The 12172-nt window shown below is 56.2% G+C and overlaps 2 protein-coding genes across 2 annotated transcripts; one reads left to right on the forward strand and one right to left on the reverse strand.

The window, feature by feature from the left end:
• Positions 1-212: 212 nt before the first annotated feature.
• LOC129650254 (DDIT3 upstream open reading frame protein) lies at positions 213-2840 on the reverse strand. Its single transcript, XM_055578534.1, has 2 exons — positions 2778-2840; positions 213-254 (listed from the first exon to the last, which is right to left on the reverse strand). Exons 1-2 carry the CDS (start codon positions 2838-2840, stop codon positions 213-215), a joined length of 105 nt encoding a protein of 34 aa, XP_055434509.1.
• Positions 2841-4974: 2134 nt separating this feature from the next.
• On the forward strand, positions 4975-12142 carry MBD6 (methyl-CpG binding domain protein 6). Its single transcript, XM_055578469.1, has 15 exons — positions 4975-5102; positions 6129-6192; positions 6372-6508; positions 6791-6893; positions 7008-7170; positions 7391-8443; positions 8618-9279; positions 9561-9714; positions 9897-10066; positions 10188-10601; positions 10700-10752; positions 10959-11022; positions 11171-11450; positions 11526-11668; positions 11928-12142. Exons 3-13 carry the CDS (start codon positions 6396-6398, stop codon positions 11243-11245), a joined length of 3024 nt encoding a protein of 1007 aa, XP_055434444.1. The 5' UTR covers positions 4975-5102; positions 6129-6192; positions 6372-6395; the 3' UTR covers positions 11246-11450; positions 11526-11668; positions 11928-12142.
• Positions 12143-12172: the final 30 nt, after the last annotated feature.

A 12172-nucleotide genomic window follows, 5' to 3' on the forward strand; every position in this document is an offset into this window, starting at 1 on the left:
TCAAGAGCCAGCTTTCAGTTAGGACATGTTCTAAGAATAGGGATTTGGTCACCTCTTTAAGGGCAGGCCAGGAGGATGGATGTGGCCTAACAGCAAAAACCTGCTCAGATTCAAACCTTCCTCTCCTGTCTTCTCTAGGTGTTTTCATAATTTCATAAGCCGCAACTCTTAGGAGCTGGTTTGGGGAAACGGTCAGTTAAACTTACCTGCTTTCAGGTGTGGTGATGTATGAAGATACACTTCCTTCTGGAACACTGTGGGGATCAAAGATAAATATTAGCCATTTTTGGAAGGGTGGAGAAAGGTTCTTTTTACCTCCAGCTTCCTACTGGTCCATCCTTACTTCCTATTGATAGTTATCAGTCTCTGTAGCCATTTCCAAGGACAGAGAAGAGCCTGACTTCCTTTATTTTTAGTTGCTGACATTTGTTGTCCTGATTACATAATAGCAAAATCCTGGCCAACTCAGCTTTTTCTAAATTCAAGGCAGTCTTCAAATGTGCCAGGGTAAGGACTGGACTACAGGGACGGGAACAAATCAAGTGGCCTTTTCCCAATTCTATTCCCACGCTGACCACCTTCAAATGTGTATTTTCAGTCTAGACTTCTCCTGGGACCTCCTTCTGGATATCTAATATGCATCTCAGACTTAATACATCCCAAGACAAACTTTGGCTAATCTTCCCCTACCAAGGTCTTTCCCATCTCAGTATACAGCAACTCTAGTCGCTTGAGCCAAAAACCTTGCTATCATCCTTGACTCCTCTCAGACCCCACAATCCAGTCCAAACGAACAGCAAAACTTAAACTCATTCTTCAAAACCTCTGAATCTAAACACGTCTCACCAATTCCATTTTTTCTAATCTAGATTAAGTTACTCTCATCTTTCCTAGGTGACTGCAGAAGGTCTCTCAGTTTCTGCTCCTGCAACCAACCCCTCCTGGAGTCTATTTACAACAGTAGCCAAAGTGAACCTTTTAAAACTTAAGTCAGGGTGTGTCATTCCTGTTTAAAACTTAATCTCACACATATTAAAGGCTGCTGCTGCTGCTGCTGCTAAGTCGCTTCAGTCGTGTCCGACTCTGTGCGACCCCAGAGACGGCAGCCCACCAGGCTCCCCCGTCCCTGGGATTCTCCAGGCAAGAACACTGGAGTGGGTTGCCATTTCCTTCTCCAATGCATGAAAGTGAAAAGTGAAACTGAAGTCGCTCAGTCGTGTCTGACCCTCAGAGACCCCATGGATTGCAGCCTTCCAGGCTCCTCTGTCCATGGGATTTTCCAGGCAAGGGTACTGGAGTGGGGTGCCATTGCTTTCTCTAATATTAAAGGCTGAAGTCCTTTAAATGGCTTAAAAGGCCCTCCACAGTCTGCTCCTTCCTTGCCTTGTTTTCTCATTGACCTCCCCAGCTCTTGCTCACTTTAGTCCAGCCAACTGGCCTCTTGATCCCTAAAGATACTATACATGCTCCCACCTTAGGACTCCTGCTCTTGCTATTCCTTCTGGAAAGCTCTCTCTTCCCACATAAGTCTTTCATTTAAATATCACCTCAGTGAAGGAATCCCTGACCACCCAGTGTAATCTGTAACCTCCACTCAGCATTCTCTACCCTTCCATGCTTTAATGTTTTCTATGGCACTTTACATATTTGCTTACTGTATGCCTCTTCCCACTGAAATGTAAGCTCTGAGAAAGCAGACATTTTTCTCTCTTGTTTGTGGATAAATGCTGGGTACCAAGCTGCATGGCACACAGTAGGTCTGGTTAAGTATTAGGAATGAATGGATAAATTCTCCCCAATCTCTCACAGGGGTAGGAAAAGGAAGCTCAAAGGCAGAGCGGCAGCTCCCTGCCCCTGGGGACTGCAGATGCAATATCGTCCTGAGTCTTTCTCTGCAGGGCTGTCCTCCCTGGGGAACCCTTCTTGCCTTCCCGTGTGTGGGACAAGGCTTTCATCAGCAGTGTAGCCCCAGGCCAGAGGGCTGCAGAGCCAAACAGGGGGCTAGCCTGATGCAATGGTTACACAGAGATTAGTTGGAAGACAGGACAAGGGGAAAGAGGCACGCACCAATCCCAGGGGAAGGGCAATCCACTTGGGACACCCCAGGTGGCTTCCCACACTTAAAAGATCCAAGATGCTCTCCTGAGCAGGAGGCTAGAGGGCTTTGGGGAAAGGAAAACGCATCTCCGTTCCCTGTCCATCGATACCCCTCTTCCCTCAGACTTATGCCGGCTTAAGATTTTCTGTTCTCTGCAAGGGTGCGGAAAGAATGTTCTGCAGAGGTCCAGAAGCCCCAGCTACTGACGTGGCTATGCTGGCCCTGAGACGCTGAGGCCGAGACAGGATTGGGGGTAGGGGGAGGGGGAGGGCCGCCGGTGGCAAAGCGGCGGTAGCGGCCCGAACCACTGGGTCACCAGGCTTTTCGGGGGTGTGTCCTGTTGCCCCGCCTCCCACCGGACAGGCCTAACAAAGAGGCCTAGGGTCAGCAACGCGAGGATAAATCTTCCTCGCGGGGGCCCGGTCGTCTAACAGCACAAATCAGGGACTGTGCTCCGGGCAGGGGTAGGATGGTGCGGTCGTGTGAAGGAAGGGGTGTCTTTCTCGTAAGCACTACTTTCGAATAAAGGATTTTCCTCATCCATCCCCGGGACAGTCACTTCTCTTCTTTGCGGAGGGGGTGGGGCTACACCCATAAGAGCGGATGCCCTAACTTTAAGGGGCCAATTCGTGTTCGAGAGGATGGGAGGGTAAAAGGTAGATGGGGAATCAGTACTCGCCTCTCTCCTCAGGTTCCGGCTTTGATTTTGGCTCTGTCGCTGCCACCCGCTCATCTTCAACATGATACACTCTATGCCTTAGACTCAAGCCTCTGACCTCGATCCTCGGAGCTGAGATCTTTTAACAGGGCCTTGCCCTCCTCTCTGGGCGGGTCCAGAGGCCTACCAATCAGGAAGCGGCACGCCGTCGTTGGCCCCACCTCATCCCTTACGTCCGCCACTCAGGAGCCTCGCGGGACCGCCCTCGTCGCTCCCTCCCGCTTGGGGGTCGACTTAGTGTTGGACCCGGAAGTAGCTTTGGGTCACGAGGCTTCGCGGAGGAGGTGAGTGAGTCATGCGCGCGCGCGGAGGGGAGAGCTGGAGGGGGAGGGGAGGAAAGGGGGGCGGGGATGATGCAATGTTTGGCAACCGGTATCTGCGCGCGCACGCGCAGGGGACTACAAGGGTGGTGGGAGGTGCAGGGGGGGGTGGGAGAGAGGAGAGAGGGCGGGGCGCCAGCTCCCGGTACCCAACGGCCCCAACGGCTATCAACTGTGGTCGCCCCTAAGCTGCGGTGTGAAGGCTCACTGCAGCTTGTCTCCCTCTAGAGCTCTCTTGTTCCGCCCATCTGACATTAGCCTCCGTTTTATCTCCACCAAAAGAAACTCCCATTTTCCTTGCCCCTGATCCCCTCCCTGCTAACGGACACCAGGTCTTTTAAACCTCCCACCTTTGAAAATTTGCATTCATCCACCAGGATTGTTTGCATCTTCTCGAGTCTTCTTAAAGGAGTCTTCTCTCAAAAGAAGCCAAGGAGCTTGACGCCCCTTGGTAGTCATTTTAAGCTCTTCTCTGAAGAGCACCCTTAAACTTTTTCCTTTGTAAAGTATCTGATGAGCCCTCGCATGCCAGAATTCGTGTTCTTTGCCGGGAGGCCCCGATCCCACTGTTTCGTCTAATCATCTCCCCCCAGTGGTGCTCTGCTGCCCTTCACCAAAGACCAGGCCCGCCCTTTTCAGTGTATCAGACCTGCAGGTCCTGTGACTCCCTGCTGTGAGGAGCTGGGCTTCAGGCCTCCTGCCTTAGGTGTTTGGGCTACATTAGAGCCTTGTTGCCTGGAACATTGCGTGCACGTGAGCGCAAGAATGCCTGGGACTGGGTTGTCAGGAACCCAGATTCTAGCCTCAGCGGTCCCTCACTTGCCCAGGGATCCTAGGCCAGTTACCTAATCTCGCCGTGCTTCACCGTCCTTGTTCGTAAATAAAAGATCGCCTGCTGGACGTGAGATTATTATGAACTTGGAGGCAGCTTGAACAAAAGTGAAAAGCACGGTGGAAAATGCAAACTATATTTCACGTGCCATTAGGTAGAAAACGGAGGCCATGTGGTGGCCTGTTACATATCCTGTCATATCCTCATGGGGGCAGCCAGAGTTTGTCCTAAGAAAACTGTCACAAGGCTAGCTGTGGCTGGATGGCAAGTATAGGCGGTGGTGTGACCGGTGACAGGTCCTTGGTCAGGCCTGCACCACTGCTCTAGAGCTCCATTTCTCCTGTAAATGGGGGTGGGGGGTGGCTTGGACCAGATGGTCTCTCCTGGCCCAAAGACATGACCAGGTTGTCAGTGACAGGCAGAGGTCATGTGACTTGACAGGCCGGGGTCGTGTTTTGACATGTTGACCTGGGGAGGCGGGTCAAGTCCCAGCACACTACCCGGGAAGCCTTTGGGGCGGGGAAGGGCAAGTCGCGACTTTCATCTTTTCGGGCCGGCTCCTCCCGGACCTGGCATTCCTGGCTCCCCGAACAGATTGTGGCTTTGGAAGGGGCCCCTCCCAGGGGAGGGCTGGGATTGGCCACCAGTGGCCTGGGAAGAGGCTCGGATCCTTCCGCGGAGGGCGGGGGGGTGGCCCCCGCGTGGGGTGTTTGTTCTCTTGGGGATTAATGGGGGGTTGTGGGGGAGGGGTAGGCGCGCTCCCGCATGCGCACTGCGGCCCCTCCTGTTGGCTCGTCGTTGTCCGCTGGGCGGGGGCCCGGCCCCGCCCCTCTCCCGTCCGGGCAGCGGCGGCGGCTGCGGCGGTGGCGGCGGCGGCGGCGGCAGCGACGGCGGCGGCGGTAGCAGCCTGCGCGGTGCCTTCTGGGAACGGAATCCCCAGGGCTGCCCCTGGCCCCCATGGCGCATGCGCGGGAGGCCGCTCGGTGATCCGCGGCAGCGGCGGCGGCGCTTCCTGCTAGGACCGGCCGGGGCTGTACCGGAGGCTCGGGCTCCACCGACCCTCCTCCCACTCCCTCCCACTCACCCTCTGGGCCGCGACTGCGCAGGGCGGGGCCGGCCGAACCATGGGCCGCGGTGAGTGCAGGGCCCGGCCCCCCCACCTCGCCCCTCCCCCTCCCCTCCTATCCCTACCCTCTGCCCCCTCCGCGTCCTCTTGGCCCCTTTCCCTGGCCCCATCCCCACTCCCCCGCCCTCACCTGCTCCCACCGTTTCTCTCTCTCACTGCTTGACTTTTGCCTTCTTCACCTCCCTCCTCTCAGTGCTTCGCCCACCCTCCGCCCGCCCTCTCCCCAAGTTCCTTCCTACTTCGTGCGCCTTCCCCTCCTCCCCAAGCTGAGGGAAGCAGGCTGGGTGACAGGGCGCCTTGTTACGGGAGGGAAAGTTTAGAAGCCGCCAGTGTGGGGTGGGAGCGATGGTGGGGTTGGAGAGAATACTTGCAGGTTTGTGGGGCGTCCCCATATATATCAGATGAGAATCCCTCTTGGAGCTAAACTGAAGCCAGTGAGACAGGAGGTGCTGATTCTTCTTGCCTTAGGCTTGGGGGGAAATCCGGAGCTTCTGAGAATACTGGGAGAAGACAGAACTGTGATTCCAGTGTTTCTTAAGAAAATCCAAGTGAACTAGATCAGTGATTGTCTAGTGCAGCGAGGCCATGGGGGGAGTTACGCTGGTACCACCCCACCGAGCAGTTGGGCAATTGCCTGGTGATCTGCCGGGCAATCTACTTTTTATATGATCTTCCTGAGGGCGAGGGAACAGCAGGGGCCAGCCTCTCTGGGAAACTTCCTACAGATTATGGGAATTAACCCGCACTCCTGGCTGAAGGTTTCTGTCCTTGGTGGGATGAGGGGGCCTTGACCTTTATATGTCTAGGGATTGGGCTGTGATTCCCCGGTCCCTGAAAGTTGTGGCTCCGACCCTCTGGTCCCTAGGGACTGAACGTGGAGAGGATGGTTGTGGACTCAGCCACCAGATCCTTGGGATCTTTCTGGGTACTTACCTCCCGTTATTAAGGATCTTTCCCTTGAGAGTATCCTGGTCTGTGGTGCTTTAGTAGGTTGGGCAGATTCCTGACTGTCCTTTTTCTCTCCTGTGTTGCAGGTGTGGGCTAAGCCGGCGGCCCCGGCTTTAGACTGGACCCCACAATGTTTGCAGACATGTTCAGGTAGCCATGGTGGGCTGGCAGAAGGTTCCCCCTCATTCTCTCCCCCAGCTCTCTGAGGGTTTCCCTTTGCTCCTGAGTTCTCTTGAGTCTCCACACAACCTTTGCCTTGCGGGAATACTCCCTCAGGTACCCAGCCCAGTTTAATCCTACTAATGCCACATGAATGTCTGTGTTATCAGGCACGTGGGAGCTGATTACACACAATGAATGGGGGCAATGAGAGCAGTGGAGCAGACAGAGCTGGGGGCCCTGTGGCCACATCTGTCCCCATCGGCTGGCAGCGCTGTGTTCGAGAGGGTGCTGTGCTCTATATCAGGTGTGGCTCCCCGAAGTTCCCCAGTTTCTATCCCCAGGCCCTTCAGTTGCCTGAGTTTTCTCTCTTCTATTCCTCTCTATGCCCAGATCGCTGGTGCCCTGTTGCCCTCTGTTCCTCTTCCTTCCTCAGCCTTTTTGCTCTCTGTGCCTCTGGTCCTGTGCACTTGTTCTCCATCTCTTCCTTACTCTCTGCCCTTCCTAGGAAGATCTTTGAACTGTTCTTTCAGAGTGTCTTCCAGTTCAGTGTTATCTAACTTCCCACTCTGACCCTATCCTCTCCCAGTCCAAGTGGCACAGAGCTGTCTTCCTTGGAGCAAACCCGGAGCTACCTCCTCAGCGATGGGACCTGCAAGTGCGGTCTGGAGTGTCCACTCAACGTCCCCAAGGTCAGAATGGTGAGGGTGAGATTGTCAGAGAGACTTAATGCCGGTCACTGACCGAGGTAGTTCTTCTCAGATTCTGCTCTCTCAGGGTCCTTGTCTGTGCCTTCCACCTTACAGGTTTTCAACTTTGACCCTTTGGCCCCGGTGACCCCGGGTGGGGCTGGGGTGGGGCCAGCATCAGAGGAGGACATGACCAAGCTGTGCAACCACCGGCGGAAAGCTGTTGCCATGGCAACTCTGTACCGCAGCATGGAGACCACCTGCTCACACTCTTCTCCTGGTGAGTGTTCTCCACTTTACAGAGACTGAGGAAAACTTAAGGGTCTGGAAGAGGGGTGGTGGGAGGAGCTCTGTGAGAGGGAGCAAGAAGGGTGGAGTGGGGAACTGCTTGGTGAGAGGAGGGCACAGGGAAGCTGGGAGCTTGTGGGGGAAGGGATGGAAAAGACAAAGTTCTTGGAAGGGGAGCCACAGGTTGATCCTTTGTTTCTCATTTATTGCAGGAGAGGGAGCAAGCCCCCAAATGTTCCACACTGTGTCCCCAGGGCCTCCCTCTGCCCGCCCTCCTTGTCGAGCCCCTCCTACAACTCCACTCAATGGGGGTCCTGGCTCCCTTCCCCCAGAACCACCCTCAGTTCCACAGGCTTTCCCCCCTCTAGCAGGCCCTGGGGGGCTCTTCCCACAGCCAAGGCTTCCTGACCCCGTCTCCTCTGGAGGCAGCAGCAGCCCTTGTTTCCTCCCACGGGGCAATGCCCCCTCCCCAGCTGCACCTCCTCCACCTGCTATCAGCCTCAACGCCCCCTCATATAGCTGGGGAGCTGCTCTCCGATCCAGCCTGGTGCCCCCTGACCTGGGCTCTCCTCCAGCCCCCCATGCCTCCTCCTCACCACCTTCAGACCCTCCTCTCTTCCATTGTAGTGATGCCTTAACACCCCCTCCCCTGCCCCCAAGCAATAATCTCCCTGGTCCCCCTGGCCCCTCTGGTCCTGCCACTCAGCCACCAGTGTCTTCAGCCACTATGCACCTGCCCCTGGTCCTGGGGCCCCTGGGAGGGGCCCCCTCGGTGGAGGGGTCCGGGGCACCCCCCTTTCTTGCTAGCAGCCTACTCTCTGCAGCGGCCAAGGCACAGCACCCCCAACTCCCCCCTCCCAGCACTTTACAGGGCCGAAGGCCCCGTGCCCAGGCACCCTCAGCTTCCCACTCCTCATTGCCCCGTCCCTCTCAGCGTCGTCCCCGCAGACCCCCGACTGTGTTGCGATTGCTAGAAGGGGGGGGCCCTCAAGCCCCTAGGCGGAGCCGTCCTCGGGCCCCTGCTCCCACCCCCCAATCTTTTCCTCTGCCGGAGCCATCCCAACCAATTCTCCCTTCTGTGCTGTCCCTGCTGGGACTCCCCACCCCTGGCCCTTCCCACTCTGATGGAAGCTTTAACCTTTTGGGGTCAGATGCACACCTTCCTCCTCCCCCCACCCTCTCCTCAGGGAGCTCTCCCCAGCCCACGCACCCCATCCCGCCTGCCCTCCCTGGGACCACCAGTGGCAGCCTCAGCAGTGTGCCAGGTACGTGAGTGCACCAGAGCCCTTCCTTCGGGTACAAAGAGACCACCAAGACATTGAAGGGAGAACTTAGAGAGCTCTGTAGTGGTTTTCTGGGTCGGGGGGCAGGGAGTTTGGATTCTTTAGATACTGGGAGAAAGGGTCTCTCTAGAGCTGAACCTCTCTTTTTCTTTGCAGGTGCCCCTGCCCCACCAGCTGCCTCCAAAGCCCCCCTAGTCCCCAGCCCTGTGCTTCAAAGCCCATCTGAAGCGCTTGGGATGGGGGCCGGCCCAGCCGGCCCTCTGCCTCCCCTGGCTGGTGGGGAGGCTTTCCCTTTCCCCAGTCCCGAGCAGGGCCTGGCGCTGAGTGGAGCCGGCTTCCCCGGGATGCTAGGGACCTTGCCCCTCCCTCTGAGTCTGGGACAACCTCCACCTTCTCCATTGCTTAGCCACAGTTTATTTGGCGTGCTGGCTGGGGGAGGGGGACAACCTCCCCCTGAGCCCCTGCTCCCCCCACCAGGGGGACCTGGCCCTCCCCTAGCCCCAGGTGAGCCCGAAGGGCCTTCACTTTTGGTGGCTTCCCTGCTTCCACCACCCACTTCAGACCTTCTTCCACCCCCTTCTGCACCTCCTAGCAACCTCCTTGCCTCTTTCCTGCCCTTGTTGGCCCTGGGCCCCACAGCTGGGGATGGGGAGGGATCTGCAGAGGGAACCGGGGGTCCAAGTGGGGAGACATTTTCAGGTTTGGGAGACCTGCCCCCCCTGCTGTTCCCCCCCCTTTCAGCTCCCCCCACCCTCATAGCTTTAAATTCTGCGCTGCTGGCTGCCAGCCTGGATCCCCCCTCGGGGACGCCCCCCCAGGTGAGGATAGGGGGTGAGTGGGTGGGACAGAACAAGAGATAGAATCAGAGATGGGAGCTGGGAATAAAAGGTTTTCAGTTTTCATGTCTGAGCTCTTCCTTAGGGCCTTTGAGGAGGGCTTAGTTCTTAGCTGGGGGTAGGATGGACTGTAAGAATTGGGTCTGTATTTAATAAGCATGGCCTACTTCAGTGGGGCTTCAGTGAGACTGCACATGTGAAAGTACTATAAACTTATTGAATACTTTACACATGTAGATGTTACAGCCATTTTTTCTTCTTAGCCCTGTGTCCTGAGCGCCCCCCAACCTGGACCACCTACCTCCAGTGTCACCACGGCAACTACTGACCCGGGGGCCTCCTCTCTGGGCAAGGCCCCCTCCAACTCAGGGAGACCCCCTCAACTCCTTAGCCCTCTGCTGAGTGCCAGCCTGCTGGGTGAGTCTGAGGGAAGACTCTGTGGTGTGGGAGAGAAGAAAAGAAGCAGAAAAATTGGGAGTAGAGACTACATGAATTAGGGAGGAAAGTCTGTGACCACTGAGTCAAGCCTAAAAGAATAGGGTCTGCTCAGCCTAATTGGTTTGCCCAGGGAGACCCTTGACTTTACAATTCCTTAACAGGTGACCTGTCTTCGCTGACCAGCAGCCCTGGAACCCTCCCCAGTCTGTTGCAACCTCCTGGCCCTCTTCTCTCTGGCCAGTTGGGGCTGCAGCTCCTCCCTGGGGGGGGAGCTCCTCCACCCCTCTCAGAGGCTTCTAGTCCCCTAGCCTGCCTGCTACAGAGTCTCCAGGTGAGGGGATGGGTGTGTGTGTTAGGGAGAGAATTTTTTTCGCAAATTGGAAATACAGACATTTCAAGTTAAAGTAGCTGGAACTGCATTTGAAACTGACAGAGGTCTGTTTTGTCTGCAGATCCCTCCAGAGCAGCCAGAAGCCCCCTGTCTGCCCCCCGAGAGCCCCACCTCAGCCCTTGAATCGGAGCCTGCCCGGCCTCCCCTCAGTGCCTTAGCCCCACCCCACAGTTCTCCCGATCCCCCAGTCCCTGAGCTGCTCACTGGGAGGGGGTCAGGGAAACGGGGCCGGAGGGGAGGAGGGGGACTTAGGGGCATTAATGGTGAGGCCAGGCCAGGCCGGGGACGAAAGCCTGGCAGCCGGCGGGAGCCTGGCCGACTGGCCCTCAAGTGGGGGGCACGTGGTGGCTTCAATGGACAAATGGAACGGTCCCCAAGAAGGACCCACCACTGGCAGCATAATGGGGAGCTGGCTGAAGGGGGTGCTGAGCCCAAGGATCCATCCCCTCCTGGGCCCCATTCTGAGGACCTTAAGGTGAGTGTGGGTTAAGTAATGGTTGTCTGGGCACAAAGGCCCTGAGGAAAGGTTGAGACCAAGGTGCCTTTTCCTACACACAGTCCATCTTTTCTCAGGTATCCCCAGGGGTAGTCAGAAAGTCTCGTCGTGGCCGCAGGAGAAAATACAAGTGAGTATACTGGCCTTTTCCGGCTTCTTGTTGGGTTTATAGCAATAGTTAAGGGTGATTTGGCTTTCAAAAAGGCAGCACTTACTTGAATATGAATAAGGATACTATGCCTACACTACCCACATGTAGAAAGCTTCCCACCCAAACTCTGAAAATCCCCTGGCACTCGGGGATGTGCTCCTGATCCCCCTGTGCCCTTATTGCAGCCCAACCCGGAACAGCAACAGCTCCCGCCAGGACATTACCTTGGACCCCAGCCCCACAACCCGCGTAAGTGTGCATCACTGCGTCGGAGGGTGGGAGTGCATATAAAGGATGAGGCAGGAGGAGAAGAAGGTTAGTGGGAGTGGGGAGAAAATAAAGGACTTCCTGATACCCAGCTGTTTGATCACTTCTTTCAACTTCCCCTCTTGTATAGGCGGCTGTCCCTCTGCCTCCCCGGGCCCGCCCTGGCCGTCCTGCCAAAAACAAGAGGAGGAAACTGGCCCCATAGCAGCCATACCTGGAGCTGGATCTGACCCTGACTGGGGAGAGCTGAGTGCTGAGCCTTGGGAGCCCCTGCCAGCCACCTGCACCTGTGGACAGTGGGTGGGGGCACTACTCCCCACTCAGAGCACAAATGCAACCCCTTCCCCCACAGTCCCATCCTGAGCCATTGCAGGGGGTAGGGAAGCTCACCCCCTCCCCCCCAAAGCCATGTCACTGAAAAGGCCTGGGGGGGGTGGTATATGGCCCTCTCCCCACCAGGCTAAGGGGAAAACCCCCTCCCCCAGGTCTTTTATTTGTTTAAGTTATTTTTGCACAAATGACTCTTTTATATTTAATTCGACTTCATTGCCTCCCTTCTTGAAGCCAGCAGGCTCAGTTTACAAACCTGTGAGCTACTGTTGGCTGCTGCCCTCCTTCCCAATGAAAGGTACAAAGCAATAAGCATCATGCGTCCTCCCCTCACCCCTGCCAACACCCCTCTGCCTCTGGCTCAGGTTGCTCAAAGCACAGATCCCCCTCTTACCCTGTCCCCAGGTTTGAAACACATAGCCTCATTTCAAGGTGTAGCCAGCTTCCCTCCACTTTCCTCTGGGATATGAAGAGGGGGTAAGGGGGCAAAGAGAGCCCTCTGGGTGTCTCCTCCCATACACACTACACTGCCCCTTCTCCCCCATCAAAACGCTCAGAGACGTTGTGACGATGCGACTGAGGATTATGCAACATGGTCCAACCGGAGCGGCCAGCATGACCAGCTGTCCAGGGGCTGCCTCCTGCCTTTTCTTTTGTAAAGACAAGACCCTTGGGAGTTTTAATTCTGTTTTGTACTTGCCCTGTGGGGCCTCCACTGCTTTTCTATGGGAGACACTCTTAATTTAACAGATGAGAATATTTTGAAACTCTGGCTCTGACTCTGTCCTCATTTTTTCCTTAG

This window comes from Bubalus kerabau, chromosome 1, assembly GCF_029407905.1.
Source record: "Bubalus kerabau isolate K-KA32 ecotype Philippines breed swamp buffalo chromosome 1, PCC_UOA_SB_1v2, whole genome shotgun sequence".
Classification (NCBI taxonomy): domain Eukaryota; kingdom Metazoa; phylum Chordata; class Mammalia; order Artiodactyla; family Bovidae; genus Bubalus; species Bubalus kerabau.